This window comes from Oncorhynchus mykiss, chromosome 1, assembly GCF_013265735.2.
Source record: "Oncorhynchus mykiss isolate Arlee chromosome 1, USDA_OmykA_1.1, whole genome shotgun sequence".
NCBI classification, from domain to species: Eukaryota; Metazoa; Chordata; class Actinopteri; order Salmoniformes; family Salmonidae; genus Oncorhynchus; species Oncorhynchus mykiss.
In genome coordinates this window covers 48,369,277-48,390,771 of record NC_048565.1, presented here as the reverse complement: position 1 = coordinate 48,390,771, position 21,495 = coordinate 48,369,277, and the positions used below count along the sequence as shown (strand labels likewise).

Genomic DNA, 21,495 nt, shown 5'->3' with positions numbered 1-21,495 from the left:
CCTGGTTCCAATCCCATCAATGACATGTTGTGTATTTAACCCTCTGTTTCTCCTCATGTACTTGTCGGTGATTGTTTGATTGTATGTTATGTTCTGGTGTGCGACGGGTTTTGTACCCACTTTTATTATTTTGTATATTTTGGTTTTCAGAGTTTTGTGAGTACTTATTAAACGACTCCGTTTATACTAAGTTTGTTCTCCTGCGCCTGACTTCCCTGCCACCAGCACACACCCATTACAGAATCACCGACCTGAAACTATGGAGTCAGCAGGAGAAGGTACCCCAACCAGTGAGGTGGAGGAGCGCATCCAGGAGCATGCAGTTATGCTTCACCATCTTGGCGCCGCCATGGATCACGTTGTCCAGACAATGGACCGTTGGGAGAGACAGGGAGTTCTTCCAGCGCCTTCACCAGCACAACCAGGGTCTCTCCTGAGCGCCCCTTTCCCGCCTGAACCCTGTGGGATCTGTCTCTCCTTGCCCCAGGAGTACGACGGGAGGGCTGCGAACTGCCAGGGGTTCTTATTGCAATTAGACCTCTATCTGGCCACCGTCCACCTGGCTCCATCGGGCTGTGAGAGGGTGTCCTCGTCTCGTGCCTCACCGGGAAAGCCCTGGAGTGGGCCAACGCCATGTGGAGAGAGGGAGTTGCGACGTTGGCTGCCGGCGCGGGATGGAACAACAGGACCCTGATCGACCATTACCGCTGCAGTCTACGTGAGGACGTCCGTCGGGAGCTGACCTGCAGAGACACCACCCTCACGTTTGACCAGCTGGTGGACCTGTCCATCCAGCTGGACAACCTGCTGGGTACTCGCGGACGTTCAGATCGGGGTCTGGTGGTTCCATCCTCCCGCACCCCCTCTCCGATACCCATGGAGCTGGGAGGGGCGGTGCGCAGGGAGACCGCAGGGGGTTCCCGCTCGTGCACCATCTGTGGCCGCAGAGGTCACACTGTCGATCGGTGCCGGGTTGGTCCCTCTAGGTATCGAGGCAGCAGGCAGGGTGAGCCGGCACTATTCTCACCCAGAGCCCTCTGTTGCACATATGTTTGTGTCTGTCACGTTCCCTGAGTTTTCCCCACATTCCCAGTATAAGGAGCTCGTCGATTCAGGCGCGGCTGGGAATTTTATTGATAGAGCTTTAGCCTATAGTTTAGGGATCCCCATCGTTCCTGTGGATGTGCCCTTCCTCGTTCACGCCTTAGATAGTCGACCATTAGGGTCAGGGTTGATTAGGGAGGTCACCACGCCTTTGGGCATGGTGACGCAGGGGGTTCATACGGAGAGAATTAGTCTCTTCCTTATCGACTCTCCTGCGTTTCCCGTGGTGCTGGGCCTACCCTGGTTAGCTTGTCATAACCCCACTGTTTCTTGGCCACAGAGGGCTCTCACGGGGTGGTCGCGAGAGTGCTTAGGTAGGTGTTTAGGGGTTCCGTTGGTGCTACTACGGTGGAGAGTCCAGACCAGGTCTCCACCATGCGCATTCCCCCTGAATATACCGATTTGGCTCTTCTCTAAGAAGAAGGCGACTCAATTACCACTCCATCGACGGTGCGATTGTGCGATTGATGTCCTGGTAGACGCTCCACTTCCCAGGAGTCACGTGTATCCCCTCTCACAGGTGGAGACGGAGGCTATGGAAACATATGTCTCCGAATCCCTGCGTCAGGGGTACATTCGGTCCTCCACTTCACCTGCCTCCTCAAGTTTATTTTCTGTGAAGAAGAAGGAGGGAGGTCTGCGCCCGTGTATTGACTATCGGGGTCTGAATCAGATCACTGTGAGGTATAGTTACCCGCTACCTCTCATAGCCACAGCGATAGAGTCAATGCACAGGACGTGCTTCTTCACCAAATTAGATCTCAGGAGCGCTTACAACCTGGTGTGTATCCGAGAGGGAGACGAGTGGAAGGCGGCTTTCAGTACCACCTCTGGGCACTATGAGTACCTTGTCATGCCGTACGGGTTGATGAATGTGCCATCAGTCTTCCAAGCCTTTGTAGACTATATTTTCAGGGACCTGCAAGGACAGAGTGTAGTGGTGCGCAGAGTGCTTGGTCACCTGTTGGAGCATGACCTGTACGTCAAGGCTGAGAAATGCCTGTTCTTCCAACAGTCCGTCTCCTTCATAGGGTATCACATTTCCACTACAGGGGTTGCGATGGAGAGTGACCACATTGCAGCCGTGCGTAATTGGCCGACTCCCACCACGGTAAAGGAGGTGCATCGGTTCTTAGGGTTTGCCAACTACTACCTGAGGTTTATCCGGGGTTTTGGTCAGGTAGCGGCTCCCATTACCTCACTGCTGAAGGGGGGCCCGATGCGCTTGCAGAGATCAGCTGAGGCGGACAGGGCTTTTAGTCACCTGAGGGCTCTGTTTACCTCGGCTCCCGTGTTGGCCCATCCGGATCCCTCTTTGGCGTTCAGAGTGGAGGTGGACGCGTCTGAGGCTGGGATAGGAGCTGTGCTCTCTCAGCGCTAGGGTACGCCACCAATTCTCCGCCCCTGTGCCTTCTTCTCAAAGATGCTCAGCCCGGCGGAGCGAAACTATGATGTGGGGGACCGGGAGCTTGAAGGCGTGGAGACATTGGCTTGAGGGGGCTAGACACCCTTTTCTCATCTGGACTGACCACCGCAATCTGGAGTACATTCGGGTGGTGAGGAGACTGAACCCTCGCCAGGCAAGGTGGGCCATGTTTTTCATCCATTTTGTGTTTACCCTTTCCTACAGACCAGGCTCCCAGAATGTTAAGGCAGACGCATTGTCCCGGCTGTATGACACAGAGCAGCGGTCCATGGATCCTACTCCCGTACTCCCCGCCTCTTGCCTGGTGGTGCCGGTAGTGTGGGAGCTGGACGCAGACATTGAGCAGGCGTTATGTGCAGAGCCCGCTCCCCTCCAGTGTCCAGCTGGGCGTCTGTACGTTCCATCTGCCGTCCGCGACCGGCTGATCTATTGGGCCCACACGTCACCCTCCTCTGGTCATCCTGGCATCGGTCGGACAGGGTGCTCTGTCTTAGTGGGAAGTACTGGTGGCCCACTTTGGCTAAGGATGTGAGGGTTTATGTTTCCTCCTGCTCGGTGTGCGCCCAGTGTAAGGCTCCTAGGCACCTGTACAGAGGTAAGTTACAACCCTTACCCGTTTCACAACGGCCGTGGTTGCACCTGTCGGTAGATTTCCTGACCGATCTTCCTCCTTCACAGGGTAACACCACGATCCTGGTCGTTGTGGATCGTCTCGTCGTCTCCTCCCTTTGCCCGGTCTCCTTACGGCCCTACAGACTGCGGAGGCCCTGTTTACACACGTCTTCCGGCGCTACGGTGTGCCTGAGTATATAGTGTCTGATAGGGGTCCCCAGTTTACGTCGAGGGTCTGGAGGGCGTTCATGGAATGTCTGGGGGTCTCGGTCAGTCTTACCTCAGGTGTTCACCCCGAGAGTTAAGTGCAGGTGGAGAGAATTAACCTCTCTGGGATATGTGGGACGTCCCACCTGGCCAAAAGCCAGTGAAAATGCAGAGCGCCAAATTCAAATAAATTACAATAAAAATCAAACTTTCATTAAATCACACATCAAGATAGCAAATTAACGCTACACTTGTTGTGAATCCAGCCAACATGTCAGATTTCAAAAAGGCTTTTTCGGCGAAAGCAAATGATGCTATCATCTGAGGATAGCACCATAGTAAACAAAGAGAGAGAAGCATATTTCGACCCTGCAGGCGCGACACAAAACGCAGAAACAAAAATATAATTAATGCCTTACCTTTGACGAACTTCTTTTGTTGGCACTCCAATATGTCCCATAAACATCACAAATGGTTATTTTGTTCGATTAATTCCGTTGATATATATCCAAAATGTCCATCTATTTGGCGCGTTTGATCCAGAAAAACACTGGTTCCAACTTGTGTCTACAAAATATCTCAAAAGTTACCTGTAAACTTTGCCAAAACATTTCAAACTCCTTTTGTAATACAATTTTAGGTATTTTTTAACGTAAATAATAGATCAAATTGAAGACGGGATGATCTGTGTTCAGAACAGGAGGAAAACAAACTGTAGCTAGCTTGCTGGTCACGCACCTCTATCTAACAGTACACTTCAAGTTACCCTCGTTCAAGATGACCGTACTTCTTCATTACACAAAGGAAAAACCTCAACCAATTTCTAAAGACTGTTGACATCCAGTGGAAGCGATAGGAACTGCAAGAAAGTCCCTTAGAAATCTGGATTCCCAATGAAACCCATTGAAAAGAGAGTGACCTCAAAAAAAACATCTGAATGGTTTGTCCTCAGGGTTTCGCCTGCTAAATAAGTTATGTTATACTCACAGACATGATTCAAACAGTTTTAGAAACTTCAGAGTTTCTATCCAAATCTACTAATAATATGCATATCTTATCTTCTGGGGATGAGAAGCAGGCAGTTGAATTTGAGCATGCATTTCATCTGGACGTGAAAATACTGCCCCCTGTCACCAAGAAGTGAACCAGGATGTGGGTAGTTTTCTTATTGCCAGGACCGGCCGGGGGAGTGTGCAGCGTTCGTGCCCTGGTCAGAGATGGCCCAGAACTCGCTCCGCCACTCCTCCACTAATCTATCTCCCTTCCAGTGTGTACTGGGGTATCAGCCCATTCTGGCTCCTTGGCATCAGAGTCAGACCGAGGCTCCTGCGGTGGACGACTGGTTCCGGTGCACGGAGGAAACATGGGACGCCGCCCATGTCCACCTTCAGCGCGCCGTGCTGCGCCAGAAAGTTGGCGCAGACCATCACCGCACCGGGGGACCGGGTCTGGCTCGCGACCCGAAACCTGCCACTCTGCCTGCCCTGTCGGAAGCTGGGCCCGCAGTTTGTGGGGCCATTTAAAGTCCTGAGGAGAGTGAACGAGGTTTGTACAGGTTACAGCTTCCGCCCGATTACCGCATTAACCTCTCGTTCCAGGCCGGTGGTGGCTGGCCCGCTCCAGGAGTCTGAGGTGCGGGAGGTTCCGCCAACCCTTCTGGACATCGAGGGGGCCCCGGCGTACTCCGTTCGTTCCATACTGGATTCGAGACATCCGGCGAGGGGCCTTCAGTACCTTGTGGACTGGGAGTGGTATGGTCCGGAGGAGAGATGCTGGGTTCCGGGGGAGGACGTGTTGGATCCTTCCATGCTGCGAGAGTTCCACCGTCTCCATCCGGATCGCCCTGCGCCTCGCCCTCTGGGATGTCACCAAGGTCGGCTGAGGGGGGGGGGGGGGGGGGGGGGGGGTACTGTCACGAAGTCGGTCCCTCTCGTTGTTCGGGCGGTGTTCGGCGGTCGACGTCACCAACCTTCTAGCCATCGCTGATCCATTTTTCATTTTCCATTGGTCTTGTCTTCCGTCACACCTGGTTCCAATCCCATCAATGACATGTTGTGTATTTAACCCTCTGTTTCTCCTCATGTACTTGTCGGTGATTGTTTGATTGTATGTTATGTTCTGGTGTGCGACGGGTTTTGTACCCACTTTTATTATTTTGTATATTTTGGTTTTCGGGGTTGTGAGCACTTATTAAACGACTCCGTTTATACCAAGTTCGTTGTCCTGCGCCTGACTTCCCTGCCACCAACACACATCCATTACAGCTGAAAGAGACAGTTGCATGACAATTGAAAACACTAATGTGCAAGTTTCAAGTTGTTAGAGCAAATATAATTTGAGTTATTAGGGTTTAATTGAGGACGCACATATATATATATATATATATATATATATATATATATTTTTTTTTTATACAAAGACTCGGTAGTATCGGTAGTGCATTGATTCTTGAAGAATATAATTTATAAATGCCTCATGAGCTTAGTTCAACTGTCACACTCCTTGAGAACCCAAAATATAAGCTTGTTTTTCTCCAATGTTTGTAAACATTGTAAATGTAAACAAACACTGTATAGCCTCATAACATGGTTAAAACAATACTTTTGATATCATGGATGGACAGTCCTTGCATCCATAGCTCTGTCTATTAATCTGAGAGTGGTTACATTTCTCCAGCAGTTTTCAGTAGCGATCAAAGCATGCCATTCCATTTATTTTTCAACTCGAATCAATGAGCCCAATTAGTCCTCCATGATAACAAAACCCAAACTTTTGAACGGAAGTATATATATATATATATATATATATTTACAAGTCAAAAAATGGATGTAGCAACTACAGATTGCCCCTTTAAGTCTATCAAAAGGGTGTGAGTTTGAGCATGTGTCCATTAGGCCTATGGATTTCTTTATTTATTAGCATGAATTAGATTGAGCAATAAACCCCCCACTTTTAATCCATTGGCAAGGATCTGTACAATGCAGCTGTTGCAATAGCGCATTTTCACTTGCTGTCCTCTGGTTTCAAAAACAATGATTGATTGGCAGTTTAATCTTCTTAAATTAAACCATTATTGGTTTCAAATACACATTTAGATTTGTGAACAGCCACCCACAACAACCACAACAATCACAATCTGCATGTGATTCACATCATTGCGCTAAATAGATATCAATAATAAGTGATATCCATATCGCCATAGGCTACGCCACTGCGGTCATCCTTACCTCCAAGCGTTTATTCAAATTGGATAATCTTTGGACCCCGACAGCAGTTGCACCATTGGAAGACATAGCCTACAAAAGCCTATTCCTGCGCTTTCCCACGATCGATCAAACACATTTGGTGTCGTGATAGTGGTCTATGACTTGTGGTCAGACTCGCTCAGGTGGAACAAATTTAAACTTGCAAATTTAGTCAATGCTGATTTGAATGTCATTGAGAAAACAGTGTGTCAAATATTTTTTTTCACCGCAAACATTCTTTCTGAATGTAAAAGTAATCCTTGAACTAGTTTTTCAAAAGTATCTAATCTGATTGCACATTTTTTTTGCTCGTAATGTAACGGATTACAGTTACAGTTTTTCGTGTGATCCCTTACATGTAACGGATTGTATCCGTTACTCCCCAACCCTGCCTACCGGCGAACACTAAACAAAAACTCTAAATAAGAATTATTCTATAAACTTCTCGTTCACCATAGAGGGTTTATTGGAGCTGTCTTTTGTGACTGTGATTTATAAAAGTGTGCTTCAAAACAACGTACATTTGTGATTGCAAGGCATAGAAATAAAGTAAATTCTTGATCTAGATCTAGTCCTTTTGCGGCTGTAACTAGACCTTGTTTTAAGAGATCAAGAAGTAATCTTATTTATATGCCTAGCAATCACAAATGTACATTGTTTTAAGCACACTTTTATAGATCTATGGTTGAACGAGAGGCTTGTATAATCATGATTCTTTCAAGTTGTTTGTTTATCGTTGGCCGTCAGGGGGCTGCGAGTGCTGTGAACGACTCTTGGCGGAACGCTTGACTGCCGCGAGGGAGATTAGCACAATGCCGTTTGCAAACTGCAAGAAGGCCCCCAAACGATTAGTTCTCAAACTCAAGTTTGTTGAGCAGAGGCAGGCTGAATGTCCATCGATAACATTCAATAATCAATTAATTGCATTCATTCTGACACCATGTGATGAATTATCAGTTCCAAACATATCGATTTTCTTTTCTATGTTGCATGCAGCATAATCTAGTTTCCTGCACGCACATACTCTATGATAGACAGTTGGTACATACTGTATGATAGGCAGTTGGCGCAGACTGTATGTTAGACAGTTGGTGCATACTGTATGATAGACAGTTGGTGCATACTGTATGATAGACAGTTGGTGCATACTCTATGATAGACAGTTGGTGCATACTCTATGATAGACAGTTGGTGCATACTCTATGATAGACAATTGGTGCATACTGTATGATAGACAGTTGGTGTATACTGTATGTTAGACAGTTGGCGCAGACTGTATGATAGACAGTTGGTGCATACTGTATGATAGACAGTTGGTGCATACTCTATGATAGACAATTGGTGCATACTGCATGTCAGACAGTTGGTACATACTGTATGATAGACAGTTGGGGCATACTGCATGTTAGACAATTGGTGCATACTGTATGATAGACAGTTGGTGCATACTGTATGATAGACAGTTGATGCATACTGTATGATAGACAGTTGGTGCATACTGTATGTTAAACAGTTGGTGTATACTGTATGATAGACAGTTTGTGCATACTGTATGATAGACAGTTGGTGCATACTCTATGATAGACAATTGGTGCATACTGTATGATAGACAGTTGGTGCATACTGCATGTTAGACAATTGGTGCATACTGTATGATAGACAGTTGGCGCATACTGCATGTTAGACAATTGGTGCATACTGTATGATAGACAATTGGTGCATACTGTATGATAGACAGTTGGTGCATACTGTATGATAGACAGTTGATGCATACTGTATGATAGACAGTTGGTGCATACTGTATGTTAAACAGTTGGTGTATACTGTATGATAGACAGTTTGTGCATACTGTATGATAGACAGTTGGTGCATACTCTATGATAGACAATTGGTGCATACTGTATGATAGACAGTTGGTGCATACTGCATGTTAGACAATTGGTGCATACTGTATGATAGACAGTTGGCGCATACTGCATGTTAGACAATTGGTGCATACTGTATGATAGACAGTTGGTGCATACTGTATGATAGACAGTTGGTGCATACTGTATGTTAAACAGTTGGTGTATACTGTATGATAGACAGTTTGTGCATACTGTATGATAGACAGTTGGTGCATACTCTATGATAGACAATTGGTGCATACTGTATGATAGACAGTTGGTGCATACTCTATGATAGACAGTTGGTGCATACTGTATGATAGACAGTTGGTGCGTACTGTATGATAGACAGTTGGTACATACCCTATGATAGACAGTTGGTGCATACTCTATGATAGACAGTTGGTGCATACTCTATGATAGACAGTTGGTGCATACCCTATGATAGACAGTTGGTGCATACTGTATGATACACAGTTGGTGCATACTCTATGATAGACAGTTGGTGCATACTGTATGATAGACAGTTGGTGCATACTCTATGATAGACCGTTGGTGCATACTGTATGATAGACAGTTGGTGTATACTGTATGATAGACAGTTGGTGCATACTCTATGATAGACAATTGGTGCATACTGTATGATAGACAGTTGGTGCATACTCTATGATAGACCGTTGGTGCATACTGTATGATAGACAGTTGGTGCATACTGTATGATAGACAGTTGGTGCGGCCTGTATGATAGACTGTTGGCACATACTCTATGATAGACAGTTGGTGCATACTGTATGTTAAACAGTTGGTGCATACTGTATGATAGACAGTTGGTGCATACTCTATGATAGACAATTGGTGCATACTGTATGATAGACAGTTGGTGCATACTGTATGATATACAGTTGGTGCATACTCTATGGTAGACTGTTGGCGCAGACTGTATGATAGACAGTTGGTGCATACTCTATGATAGACCGTTGGTGCATACTGTATGATAGACAGTTGGTGCATACTCTATGATAGACAGTTGGTGCATACTGTATGATAGACAGTTGGTGCATACTGTATGTTAAACAGTTGGTGCATACTGTATGATAGACAGTTGGTGCATACTCTATGATAGACAATTGGTGCATACTGTATGATAGACAGTTGGTGCATACTGTATGATATACAGTTGGTGCATACTCTATGATAGACTGTTGGCGCAGACTGTATGATAGACAGTCGGTGGTTGGAACGCATATTTATCCTGCTGTTTTCATTGCGGCCAGCAAAGGTCAAACAAACTACTAAAATGAACAAATCACTCGGAGAAGAGAAACTTGACTATCAAGCCAGTAAAAAGAGCCGTTCAAAAATAACAAATTGTTTGCCAACTGCACATCACTAATGTCAGCTAAGGAAATTATGAATCCATCTTCATTCTCTGAACATATAATATTACATTTCATGATGTGGAGCCCAGCTGCAAGCGATAGTACAGTACAGTACATTGTGCTCTGTATCCTCTATGTGCATGTTTATCTAGCAATATGTTTGTTGACCTCTAAATGAACTGAGGTGAGGTAAAGTTTACATTATGGCCAAGAACAGCAGAACGTAAGAACTGTGAATAAGCATCTAAACTGCAATTGTATCACTTTTTATTTTTGCCCTTCACGACCACCGGTTGGTTAACTCTTAAAGGGGAACTCCAACCACAAACTACACTGGGAGATATAGGCTAGGCCTTCTTGCAGAGAAACAGGCTTCAAACCACTACTGTTGAGCAGTTTGTCATGAAATGACGATGGCGAATCACACAAGTTTGTCTTTTTTATTTTCTCTTGTTTTTCCTCCAATAGAGCTTTGTACACGGATCCAAACCAATAACTCATTGGTAGTATTGCAGCAGCAGACAGCACAAGCTGCGCTCATCGGACCCACCCATTTTGTTCTTCAAATTATAACAGTGAGAGTCACAATATTGATACAGCAAAGGTGTTCTGAGTGGTTCAATATGACCAATCGTTTCCTATTTCAGAGTGCTGATGATCCATCTCTGGGATATATGGTGCGGGGATCCGCTGTGTGATGGATGGATGGATGTAATCCTTGAGCTGTGGTTGTCTGTAGGTCATGTCATCAGATAACCCCAGACCTTGGTGCGAAAACTATTTGAAATCATTTCAAAAACTTTATCGGGGCTTAATTGAGCTTGGCTGGTGCACCAGAACCAATATAACAGTCCAATAAAACAATGTACAAACCCTGCCCATCTGGTACTCCAGGCAGGCTAACGCATACTCTGTGTGTGTGTGTGTGTGTGTGTGTGTGTGTGTGTGTGTGTGCGTGCGTGCATGTGCGTGTGTGTGTGTGTGTGTGTGTGTGTGTGTGTGTGTGGAGATGCAGACTGGATTGTGTTTCTCTGTCTGTCAGGAGTTATTACTCTAACTCTAACATTGTCAGACTGTCCATTCAGTCTTGTAATGCTTACCTGTTAGACATTTATCACCTGACCCCCCCCCCACACCCCCTGCCCCCTCCTAATGTTTCTAATCACAGTTCATTATCATCATAATTATTAAATAATGCAATCAAAATAACATGTATTATGTATCAACTTAGTCACGTGACAGTATAATTACAATTTATATTATTTTATTATATGCTCTTTATGAGCTCAGTGCGCTGCCTGCTTATTGAAAATGAACTCAATCTTGTGCTGAGAACAATAAAATAGTTGGTTCAGAGGTGCTACTTAATTAGCAGGATGAGATTGATTTCCATTGTCAAAGCCTTCTGCTCGATGACTGTGAAGGGTGGGTGCACACTTGCACATTTCATTTGCATGAACAAAATAACTGGTATAGAGCTTGGATGTATTGTAAGGAAATTATGAAATATAATGATAAAATATGTGGGCCAAGCCATAACCATGTGAACGAATATTCTAAATACTAATTCTATCTAAGTATAAATGTAAATGTTCCTAGTGACTTAAACCATAGAGCTTAAATCAACAAAGCACAACCACATGGAGCTAATTAGTATAATTGCCAAATCCAACACCAAATGGCATCCACCCGGGAGGGAACTTTGACTTGAATGGGAATGCCCATTTGATCCATTTTAATCTATGGGCTACACAAGAGGGAAAAGCAATCACCACTCGAAGAAGAGGGTGGTTGGATTCCAGGGAAAAGCAATCAACACCCAATACAAAAAAACCTGATGAAGCATGGGATAGGTGTAGGGATGTTTTTTTTTTTTTATACCCAGAATTGTCTCGTTTCAGGAGACATCCTAATCACACCTACCGTAGTTGAACGTACATATGTGTGTGCCTATGCATACCTGTGTGTGTGTGGGTGTTTGTGGACACCTGATTTGTAAAGCTAGTCACACCTGCTGAGTATTCTTTGAGTGTGCGCCAGAGAGACAGATGTGCTCTACCTGGCCTCTTGGGAATAAGAAACCCGCAGTCAGCAGGACGTTCTTCAAGGTTCCTGGATAGTAAACACACACACCCACCCACACTGACACGTGCTGTATTACTAACAATATTCACTCTTGGCTCTAACCACCTCTTTTCCCTGCAGACTCAACTCTCACTGCATCCAACACCAATCTGTGAAAGTACTCACAGTATTCACACTGCCAATCTGCTTGTCGCAAATAAATAATTGCCTCTCTAGATTGTGTTTTAATTGGGCATCTCCAGTCTATTTGACCACAACCTTACTGTATGCTTTGTTTTTACAAATTACACTCCTGATCTATTTTCACAAACCAATGGTCATTTTACAGTCTGTTGCCTCTGATCATATCTGGTGTAATTCACTGCACTCGTTTGCAATTTGAATACACAGCGTTATTCATTTGCTGTTACCTATTACGTATTCATTGTGACTAGCCTATTTGCTTTTCTGCTGTTGCCATGTCTTTTTTAAAAACTATGTGCCGCAAATAATGTAACTATTACTCTCTCCCCGCCACAGGTTCCCGTGGCAGGGCCGAGGCTGAGCAGGTATGCTCTTGGGGGAGTGTAGATGTACCAGTAGGCTACTGGAGGCTCTGTGTGGCAGGAGGAGGGTGAGGGTGTCGATCATGAAGCTTCCCTGCTCCTTCTACTGCTCCCTCTGGTTCCTCCTGCTCTTGGGGGCCGGGTCTTTACTCCTCCTCGTACACCTCCAGGACCTCTCAGACATGCTCCAACAGCAGACCCCAGGTAACTTTGTGGGTGAGTGGGGATGTAGGTGAAGGTGTGTATGTGTGTGTGCGCGTGTGTTTGTTAGTTTGTTTATTGGTATAGGCAGTAATGAAAGAGAGCATGGTAGAGACAAATACAAGTAGACATAGACAGGTGTAGGGTGCGTGATGCGGGTGTCGGTGTATCTCCACATAGCTTTACTGATCTCAGATTAGATCATGCCATTAGAGTTTAGTTGTTTTTTGTGTCACAAACAATCAACACAGGAAAAAAAAGATGGGTGTGCATACAAACTGAAACAGAAAATACATTGGGAAGCATGTTTGGTATCATACATGTCCAGTAAATGATAGCTTCTGGTCAATAGGAATACCATTGTCGCAATAGGAATACCATTGTCGGAGCGATCATGATAGATAAGCTATTTCAAATTTGATCAGTTTTGTGCTCTACTATATTGCTGTGCTGTACTATGTCTATTCCCTGCTGTGTAATCACAAGTGGATGCTATGATCTCTGTGGCAAAAGCGTCTCTAGTAATAACAGCCACTTACTGGGAGCCAGCTGAGATTTCTGGGGCTGATTTGTTCTACTTATTGTCTGACACAGATGGGTGACGTAGAACCCAGACAGAGTCGGAGTGGATATACAGTTGAAGTCGGAAGTTTACATACACTTAGGTTGGAGTCATTAAAACTTGTTTTTCAACCACTCCACAAATTTCTTGTTAACAAACTATAGTTTTGGCAACTCGGTTAGGACATCTATTTTGTGCATTTTTCCAACAATTGTTTACAGACAGATTATTGGGTCTTCCAAATGGACCCAAATGGGTCTTCCAAATGGACAATGACCCCAAGCATATTTCCAAAGTTGTGGCAAAATAGCTTAAGGACAACAACGTCAAGGTATTGGAGTGGCCATCACAAGGCCGTGACCTCAATCCTATAGAAAATTTGTGGGCAGAACTAAAAAAGTGTGTGCGAGCAAGGAGGCCTACAAACCTGACTCAGTTACACCAGCTCTGTCAGGAGGAATAGGCCAAAATTCACCCAACTTATTGTGAGAAGCTTGTGGAAGGCTACCCTAAACGTTTGACCCAAGTTAAACAATTTAAAGGCAATGCTACAAAGTACTAATTGAGTGTATCTAAACTTCTGACCTACTGGTTATGTGATGAAAGAAATAAAAGCTGAAATAAATAATTCTCTCTATTATTCTGACATTTCACATTCTAAAAATAAAGTGGTGATCCTAACTGACAGGGAATTTTTACTAGGATTTTATGTTAGGAATTGTGAAAACGGAGTTTAAATGTATTTGGCTAAGGTGTATGTAAACTTCCGACTTCAACTGTAACTCTCTTTGGTATTGAATCTGGCTCAGTGTTGTGCTTTTGGTATCTTGTTAAGTTACGTGACTTTGCAGTTATCCTCCCATTTGTTGGGATTTGGTGCAGTAATGAAGAGAATATGTTTGAAATACATGCGGTTAAGATGGCACACCTCGTTTGTGGAATAGAATAATAATATCTGTGTTCGTTGACAAGAAAAAGCTGAAAAGCAGATCAGTGAAAGAAAAATACATTGGAAAATGACCGAGTTAGTAAATTACACATCACAGATCAATATAATGGCATAAAATAAGAAACATATCAGAATCCATGTTTAAATAGCCTATATTTGAGAACCATCAGTAGGAAATACATAACACCCTGAAATTGGTTTGTGATGTCTTTATTGAAATTTGCTATGGTTTCCCCCTTTTGAATCCTTCACGGATGCAATAGATTAAACAAATGCAGACGTTCAATAATTCTATAACCCATGTAAGGAAATTGACATAGAGGGAGGGTGTATTTGTCAAAGTGAGAGTACAGTGCGATTCCAGTACCATTGTTGTTATGCTTCTGTTGTTGCCTCATGAAATACTAAATAAATAAATCAAATTACTGTTGTGGAAATGTCCTGTATTACCAAATCATGAGAGAGCAAACCACACACAAGTCGGAGTTATCATAAAGTCCATCTTTAATTACAGTGCCTTGCGAAAGTATTCGGCCCCCTTGAACTTTGCGACCTTTTGCCACATTTCAGGCTTCAAACATAAAGATATAAAACTGTATTTTTTTGTGACGAATCAACAACAAGTGGGACACAATCATGAAGTGGAACGACATTTATTGGATATTTCAAACTTTTTTAACAAATCAAAACTGAAAAATTGGGCGTGCAAAATTATTCAGCCCCCTTAAGTTAATACTTTGTAGCGCCACCTTTTGCTGCAATTACAGCTGTAAGTCGCTTGGGGTATGTCTCTATCAGTTTTGCACATCGAAAGACTGACATTTTTTCCCATTCCTCCTTGCAAAACAGCTCGAGCTCAGTGAGGTTGGATGGAGAGCATTTGTGAACAGCAGTTTTCAGTTCTTTCCACAGATTCTCGATTGGATTCAGGTCTGGACTTTGACTTGGCCATTCTAACACCTGGATATGTTTATTTTTGAATCATTCCATTGTAGATTTTGCTTTATGTTTTGGATCATTGTCTTGTTGGAAGACAAATCTCCGTCCCAGTCTCAGGTCTTTTGCAGACTCCATCAGGTTTTCTTCCAGAATGGTCCTGTATTTGGCTCCATCCATCTTCCCATCAATTTTAACCATCTTCCCTGTCCCTGCTGAAGAAAAGCAGGCCCAAACCATGATGCTGCCACCACCATGTTTGACAGTGGGGATGGTGTGTTCAGCTGTGTTGCTTTTACGCCAAACATAACATTTTGCATTGTTGCCAAAATGTTCAATTTTGGTTTCATCTGACCAGAGCACCTTCTTCCACATGTTTGGTGTGTCTCCCAGGTGGCTTGTGGCAAACTTTAAACGACACTTTTTATGGATATCTTTAAGAAATGGCTTTTTTCTTGCCACTCTTCCATAAAGGCCAGATTTGTGCAATATATGACTGATTGTTGTCCTATGGACAGAGTCTCCCACCTCAGCTGTAGATGCAGTTCATCCAGAGTGATCATGGGCCTGGCTGCATCTCTGATCAGTCTTCTCCTTGTATGAGCTGAAAGTTTAGAGGGACGGCCAGGTCTTGGTAGATTTGCAGTGGTCTGATACTCCTTCCATTTCAATATTATCGCTTGCACAGTGCTCCTTGGGATGTTTAAAGCTTGGGAAATATTTTTGTATCCAAATCCGGCTTTAAACTTCTTCACAACAGTATCTCGGACCTGCCTGGTGTGTTCCTTGTTCTTCATGATGCTCTCTGCGCTTTTAACGGACCTCTGAGACTATCACAGTGCATGTGCATTTATACGGAGACTTGATTACACACAGGTGGATTGTATTTATCATCATTAGTCATTTAGGTCAACATTGGATCATTCAGAGATCCTCACTGAACTTCTGGAGAGAGTTTGCTGCACTGAAAGTAAAGGGGCTGAATAATTTTGCACGCCCAATTTTTCAGTTTTTGATTTGTTAAAAAAGTTTGAAATATCCAATAAATGTCGTTCCACTTCATGATTGTGTCCCACTTGTTGTTGATTCTTCACAAAAAAATACAGTTTTATATCTTTATGTTTGAAGCCTGAAATGTGGCAAAAGGTCGCAAAGTTCAAGGGGGCCGAATACTTTCGCAAGGCACTGTATATGAGCTTCACCATAGCCCTGTGACTCTCAGATCAATTCAGTGTCATAAATGCTTACAAAACAGTCCTTGGTATCATTTATAGCCAAGACACACCCATCAAAACTCACATGACGAATAACAGATCTTAGGAACATTATACAAATAACCTTTTACCAGAAAAAGGAGTATCCCATAATTTATAGCATTAGCTATACATTATCGTTCAGTTTGGTCTCCTAAACCAAAGCTCTTATCTTGTTCTTGGTACCACTTAGAACCAAAAACATTACTTCATCCAATGGCATATATCAAATACACCCCCTCCTGGACAAGCTTACAGAGAGATGTGACTGGCACACAGACATTGTGGAGCCAACCTAACTGGTTCCCCATTAATCACCCCATCCCTTCACATGGTTTAGGAATAGTTTACAGACACATTCACAGATAAGACAAACCTGACCTCTCCCCTCTCTGGGCCCAAGTAACTCTACCCACATAAGCTTATGAAAATGAATAAAACATGTTTATAAATGTTACCTAAAGAATTCTGATTCTGCCACGACATTACCCAAACGTTAGCAAACTTGGAGACAGACTAAATATACTTGTTTGCGACTAAGTGATTAGCATGCCACTAGTTGATTTAGCTAAACAACTACTTTTTTTATTTTTTTATTTCACCTTTATTTAATCAGGTAGGCCAGTTGAGAACAAGTTCTCATTTACAACTGCAACCTGGCCAAGATAAAGCAAAGCAAAGCAGTGCAACAAAAACAACACAGAGTTACACATGGGATTACAAACGTACAGTCAATAACACAATAGAAAAATCTAAAAAACAGTGTGTGCAAATGTAGTAAGATTAGGGAGGTAAGGAAATAAATAGGCCATAGTGGCAAAATAATTACAATTTAGCATTAACACTGGAGTGATAGATGATGATGTGCAAGTAGAGATACTGGGGTGCAAAAGAGCAAAAATAAATAATAATATGGGGATGAGGTAGTTGGGTGGGCTATTTACAGATGGGCTGTGTACAGGTGCAGTGATAGGTAAGCTTCTCTGACAGCTGGTGCTTAAAGTTAGTGAGGGAGATATAAGTCTCCAGCTTCAGTGATTTTTGCAATTCGTTTCAGTCATTGGCAGCAGAGAACTGGATGGAAAGGCGGCCAAAGGAGGAGTTGGCTTTGGAGATGACCAGTTAAGTATACTTGCTGGAGCACGAGCTACGGGTGGGTGTTGCTATGGTGACCAGTGAGCTGAGATAAGGCGGGGCTTTACCTAGCAAAGACGTATAGATGCCCTGGAGCCAGTGGGTTTGTCGATGAATATGAAGCGAGAGCCAGCCAACGAGAGCATACAGGTCGCAGTGGTGGGTAGTATATGGGGATTTGGTGACAAAACGGATGGCACTCTGATAGACTGCACCAAATTTGCTGAGTAGAGTGTTATAGGCTATTTTGTAAATGACATTGATGAAGTCAAGGATCGGTAGGATAGTGTGGTGGTTAATTTCTTTACTATCAAATGAGGAGAGACAAACTTATCACACAAGTCAGAGTTATACTTAAACTTAATCTTTAATCACTTATTAATAAGGGAGCAGGTCAATACAATGCACGCACACATATCAAGTGAATCGATTGAGTGCTCTACGATAATGATGGCTGGTCATGGCTGGTCGACGATTCACGCTCAGATGATTCGTTGAGAGCCCCGAGACAAATGTACAAAGGTATTTTATAGCCAAGATACACCCTTTTCAACCTCCATGACGAACAACAGATATATAGAATGGGTCACAAGGTTGAGATTTGTATGAAAGATACCTATAATACATAGCAGACAGTATCTGCTGTGTCAACAGTTTTCATTGTGTAGAGACCAGTGTCTGGCCCCATATAGAACAGAAACATTAACTCATGCTCTGGATTGCTCTTTAGGTGTTATCATAAAAATACATCGTAAATCTCCTGTCATCTCCCAGAGGCCCATCCTGAGTAGAACACACACACAACAGTTATAAGAATACTCTATTCTGTTGCATAAAAACAACCATTTGATGCAATAAAAGTATTATAACATAGTCTTGCAATTTTTCACCATAATAGTCAGTTTTACGAGGGTATGTTTGGCAGCAGGAGTGAAGGAGGCTTTGTTGCGAAATAGGAAGCCGATTCTAGATTTAATTTTGAATTGGAGATGCTTAATGTGAGTCTGGAAGGAGAGTTTACAGTCTAACCAGACACCTAGGTATTTTTAGTTGTCCACATATTCACATAGTCAGAACCGTCCAGAGTAGTGATGATAGTCGGGCGGGTGGGTGCGGGCAGCGATCGGTTGAAAAGCATGCATTTAGTTTTACTAGCATTTAAGAGCAGTTGGAGGCCACGGAAGGAGTGTTGTATGGCATTGAAGCTTGTCTGGAGATTTGTTAACACAGTGTCCAAAGAAGGGCAAGAAGTATACAGAATGGTGTAGTCTGCGTAAAGATGGATCAGAGAGCAATCACCAGCAGCAAGAGCGACATCATTGATATTTTCTGAGAAAAGAATCGGCCCAAGAATTGAACCCTGTGGCACAGCCATAGAGATTGCCAGAGGTCCGAACAACAGACCCTCTGATTTGACACGCTGAACTTTATCCAGGCGAGGCAGTCATTTGAGAAACCAAGGCTGTTGAGTCTGCCGATAAGAATGGTGTGATTGACAGAGTCGAAAGCCTTGGCCAGGTCGATGAAGATGGCTGCACAGTACTGCCTTTTCTTGATGGCAGTTAGGATATTTGTTTAGGACCTTGAGCGTGGCTGAGGTGCACCCATGACCAGCTCGGAAACCAGATTGCATAGGGAGAAGGTGCGGGGGGATTCAAAATGGTCGGTGATCTGTTTGTTAACTTGGCTTTCAAAGACTTTATAAAGGCAGGGCAGGATGGATATAGGTCTACAACAGTTTGGGTTTAGATTGTCTCCCCCTTTGAAGAGGGGGATGACCACGGCAGCTTTCAATCTTTAGGGATCTCAGACAATACGAAAGGGAGGTTGGCTAGTAATAGGGGTTGCAACAATTGCGGCGGATAATTTTAGAAAGAGAGGGTCCAGATTGTCTAGCCCAGCTGATTTGTAGGGGTCCACATTTGCAGCTCTTTCAGAACATCAGCTATCTGGATTTGGGTGAAGGAGATGCGCTTGGAGGGGGGCGCTTGGGGGGGGGCGCTTGGACAAGTTGCTGCGGGGGGTGTAGAGCTGTTGGCTGGGGTAGGAGTAGCCAGGTGGAATGCATGGCCAGCCGTAGAAAAATGCTTATTGAAATTCTCGATTATCGTGGATTTATCGGTGGTGACAGTGTTTCCTAGCCTCAGTGCATTGGGCAGCTGGGAGGAGGTGCTCTTATTCTCCATGGACTTTACATTGTCCCAAATTTTGGGGGAATTTGTGCTACAGGATGCAATTTTTTTTTTGAAGAAGCTAGACTTTGCTTTCCTAACTGACTGTGTATATTGGTTCCTAACTTGCATATCGTGGGGGCTAAAAGTTGCATATCGTGGGGGCTATTCATTGCTATTCGATGCTACTTGTCTTCAGAAAGTTTATTAGAACACTCCTCAATGACCTTCCCAGACCTTCACCACTATAGTCCTATGCTGTTTGACTCATGCACTAGGTAAGGAGGCCAGTGACTACTCATTAATCAGACAGCGTAACCAGTCCAGTGGCAGTACAGTATGGCCTCTCTCTCATAGCTGAGTCAACTGTCTCAGTGTGGGCCATCCAAAATATCATCCCCAAAACATCTAATCTAAATTTATGAGCATCTGTTTGGCTTCCGTGCCCATATGGTGAGGGCAGAGGGGAGGTGAGGGGAGGGAGGGAGAGGAGGGGGGCTGAGGGAAGGGGACAGTGATGAGAAGGTCCAGGGGGGGATCAATATAATATTCAGCAGGTTGACTCAAGCCTGAGCCGGCCACCCTCCCTCAGCCTCTGACCCTCTTAAAATAGCGCAGCTAGTGTGGTGGTTCTACACAGGCATGCGGGAAACATCACTCTATAAATGCATAGTCAAACCAATAATAATTCAGTTAATTGTCTAACTACCACTAACCTTCTTCAATCTATGTCAACTTCATGGTTTGGAGCTAAAAGTTGTATTCTACTCTCAATGACTGTTACGGTGTTACTGTGTCATTACACGTTGAATTATCCAATATATCTACCATAGCCTTAGGCTACTTGGATGGGTTCTTGGACCAGCTTGGATATCCTCTAGCCCAAAACTCTAATTGATTAGCAGATCATTGATTCCACTGCTCTCAGGGAGGGAAGAAAGTTCAAAATGATATTACAGAGAGTAATAATAACTCACATGCCGTTTCAAATGATTGTTCCTCTTCCAGTGCCGTTTGTAGGCATAAGTGGAATAAGCACCGCCAGGGGGCCCCCAACCAATATTTTAGGAAGTCAGTCGTTGTCTCAAATAACTGTTGGTCAGGATAGCAGAATACACAACATGCAATTTAAAAATGTTACTCGTTAAATTAGTCTAGCCAGCTATCTAAGCCTTGTAGTAATCATGGCCAAATGACTGATCTGGCTTGCAAGGCCCAACTAAATCAGGCTTCGGCACCCCAAAAAGCCAGAAACGGCCCTGTCCTCTTTAATTGAATCAATGCAAATCGTAATTTCCGAGCTTCTTGTGAAAACAGATCCTACTTTTCACTGTGCATTATTTATAATCTAACTGGCATTTGAAGTGCCACTCTGTTATCTTTTCTCACTTTCACACTTTCTTTTCCCTCTATTCCCCCCAATTGAGGCCTACTCTCTCAGTACAGTATTTCACATTTTTTGCAACTCACAGAACACACCTTGTGCAAAGGAATCTACTACGCTACTGAAGTGAATATCCTCCAAATTATCACTTAATTTTACACTGACAGCACATTAATCAACAGCCCTCATCCAGACCATATACTATGAATTAATTTTATGTACTGTACTATGCATCTCAGAAACACATTGCAATTATTCAAGGTAGATTAATTTATTTTTGTTATATTTCATTGTCTGCCTGCTTTCTGAAAGACTACCTCGGGTAACTAACAACGGCCCTCCAAAAACCGTGGCAGACTTTTGTTCAGAACTTGGCGCTTTTCAAACAGACTCTTAAACAATGGGGCATTGCTGCA

At 43.8% G+C, this 21,495-nt stretch overlaps 1 protein-coding gene across 1 annotated transcript in view; it reads left to right on the top strand.

Moving 5' to 3' along the window:
- LOC110524273 (carbohydrate sulfotransferase 8-like) overlaps positions 1-21,495 on the top strand; it is an 82,717-nt gene that overhangs the window by 5,610 nt on the left and 55,612 nt on the right. The window contains exon 2 of the mRNA XM_021603766.2: positions 12,464-12,693. Coding sequence (XP_021459441.2) covers positions 12,495-12,693 — 199 coding nt within the window. The 5' untranslated portion in view covers positions 12,464-12,494. The remainder of the gene's footprint in view (positions 1-12,463; positions 12,694-21,495) is intronic.